At 43.9% G+C, this 2,529-nt stretch overlaps 1 protein-coding gene across 4 annotated transcripts in view; it reads right to left on the bottom strand.

Annotated features, from left to right (window-relative positions):
• The window catches only part of arid4b (AT-rich interaction domain 4B), a 46,852-nt gene that overhangs the window by 9,335 nt on the left and 34,988 nt on the right, over positions 1 to 2,529 (bottom strand). For all 4 annotated transcript variants that reach the window (XM_046070168.1, XM_046070170.1, XM_046070171.1 and 1 more), the window contains exons 13-16: positions 1,550 to 1,644; positions 1,334 to 1,431; positions 828 to 1,026; positions 512 to 714 (exon numbers count right to left, since the gene is read on the bottom strand). In XM_046070168.1, the coding sequence (XP_045926124.1) occupies positions 512 to 714; positions 828 to 1,026; positions 1,334 to 1,431; positions 1,550 to 1,644 (595 nt within the window). The remainder of the gene's footprint in view (positions 1 to 511; positions 715 to 827; positions 1,027 to 1,333; positions 1,432 to 1,549; positions 1,645 to 2,529) is intronic.

Below are 2,529 nucleotides of genomic sequence, written 5' to 3'. Positions count from 1 at the left end.
AGAGAGAGAGAGAGAGAGAGAGAGAGAGAGAGAGAGAGAGAGAGAGAGAGAGCACAGCATGACATGCCAGGTGAAAGGTAGCAGTCAGGCTTTGGTGCTCTAAGATGTCTCTGCCAGCTGATGCCGACTATGCCACGAGAAACAATAACAGCACAGAGAGCAGTAGTAGAGAGTTGAGTTAGAAGAGAGAAAGAGGAGAGCTTTCCTCTCTCTGGTTAGCAGGTAGAGGTGGATTGTGGGTATACTCGGTATTAGTGTCATTAACATCAGAAGAGTCCTCGTCTGCTAATGGTCTTTTAGGTTTTTACTGCCACCAAGGAAAGTGAATGCCTCAGGTTCTCATGACTGGATTAACCTTTAAAGATCTTAGGTACTTAAGGTCAAATTAATTATTAACACAGTGTCACCATGCAGAAGCCCTGCATGGAGCTTGTGTTTGTGCCATGAGGAGTTTTTGTTTTTGTTTTTGTTACCACCCTGGTGGAAGGGAGCTTCCTTTCAGACCACCTACCCAGAGTTGTCCTTGCTCTCCTGCTCCTCATCAGGCTCCTGCTTCACACTCTCTGCTCCGAGGCGGGCCGTCGACGACCCCTCATCTGCGTCTCCCTTGAGGGGACCATCTTCCTCGTCATCGTTGTCATTTCCGCTGTCCTTTCCCTCGGTTTTTGATGGTTCAGACTCCATTTGGCTTTGGGTCAAATCGGGTTTCTCATCCTGTAAGAGAAGGATGCTTTTATTATAAACGTACATGGGAGGTCTGGAGCAATTAATCTAACATACATCTACCCAACAAGACAAAAAGGACAAAGATTTGAATCAGACTGTACCTTGCAGACTAAAGGCTGTGTGCTACAAGGTTCTCCATCCACTTGGGGTTTCTGCTCTTCTGAGCTGGACGATGCAGCCGCTGCTCCTCCTGCCTCCCCCTCAGACTTCACCTCCCCTTTGGGTACCTGCTTCAAAGGGAGGTCCATCCTGAAGGTGATGGCGGTGGAGGTGCAGTATTCCTCAAATCCATACAAGTACCTGGATGATAAAAGAGTCCTCATCAATATATCAAGGAAGTCTAATTCTACTGCTCCATTCAAAGATGTACACACACCATCACACCTGGCAAGCAATTCTTGCAAAGCTAGGAGCTTAATGTATTCTTGAGGAGTTTACTTGAAAAATAAGTGGTAACAGCAGTACTAAAGACGTCCAGATGGAACGTCAAACAGACTACAAACTGCGTGTCGGTCTTGGTGAAAAACATCCAGCTCCTCAAAGCTTATGACTCTGTCCGACAGAGTCAAAAGCTTTGAGGAGCTGGAGAGGCAGCGTCTGTACGTACTTGCGGTAAGCACATTTGACATTGTAGCCAGCGGCTGAGTTGAGCACAGGGATTCCCAGATCCTGATAGACTTGCTTCCAAACGGAGCCGCTTTCAATCTGCTCAAATGTGGACACAGGATGAAGACAGATCCAGAGTCAGTCAACATCGAACGAGACAAGTGTGACCGAAATGAAACTAAAGTAGAGGAGTAATCGCTGTCAGAGTGACACTCACATTGTCGAAGCCTCCTAGTTTGTGCACCAGCCTGTAGAGCTTGAACAGGTTCAAGTTCCTGTAGCCCAGCACAGGCCGTTTGTTGATGGGAGTCCCTGAAGAGGAGAAACACACCACGGGTTGAGTTGGTAAGCATAAGTATTAAACAGGGTCAGGCAGTGCTGCATTACATTGCCTGCATTTTTGTTGTTGTTTAATGTTTAAACACAAAATTATACTAATTTGAAAACTAAAGCTGTTAAATAAATGCAGTGCAGTAAAAACAGACACTGGAAACGCTCAAGTAAGTACCTCAAATTTGTAGTCAAGTACAGTACAGTACTTGGTTACATTTCCATTATTGGTTTCCAGAACATTTTAATGACCAAAGCTGGTTAGGAAGCAGCCACACACAGAGATATGTCTTGTTGTAAACAGATAATCAAAGTTATGAAAATACATATGTACTACAGGTGCTGGTCATGTAATTAGAATATCATCAAAAAGTTGATTTATTTCAGTAATTCCATTCAAAAAGTGAAACTTGTATAATGTATGCATTCATTCCACACAGACTGATATATTTCAAGTGTTCATTCTTTTTAATTTTGATGATTATAACTGACAACTAATGAAAACCCCAAAATCAGTATCTCAGAAAATTAGAATATTGTGAAAAGGTTCAATATTGAAGACACCTGGTGCCACACTCTAATCAGCTAATTAACTCAAAACACCTGCAAAGGCCTTTAAATGGTCTCTCAGTCTAGTTCTGTAGGCTGCACAATCATGGGGAAGACTGCTGACTTGACAGCTGTCCAAAAGACGACCAGTGACACCTTGCACAAGGAGGGCAAGACACAAAAGGTCATTGCTAAAGAGGCCGGCTGTTCACAGAGCTCGGTGTCCAAGTACATTAATAGAGAGGCGAAGGGAAGGAAAAGATGTGGTAGAAAAAAGTGTACAAGCAATAGGGATAACCGCACCCTGGAGAGGATTGT

This window comes from Micropterus dolomieu, linkage group LG15 (genome assembly GCF_021292245.1).
Source record: "Micropterus dolomieu isolate WLL.071019.BEF.003 ecotype Adirondacks linkage group LG15, ASM2129224v1, whole genome shotgun sequence".
In the NCBI taxonomy this organism is placed as follows: Eukaryota; Metazoa; Chordata; class Actinopteri; order Centrarchiformes; family Centrarchidae; genus Micropterus; species Micropterus dolomieu.
Note: the sequence above shows the minus strand (reverse complement) of the source record. Positions and strands in the feature narration are given on the sequence as shown.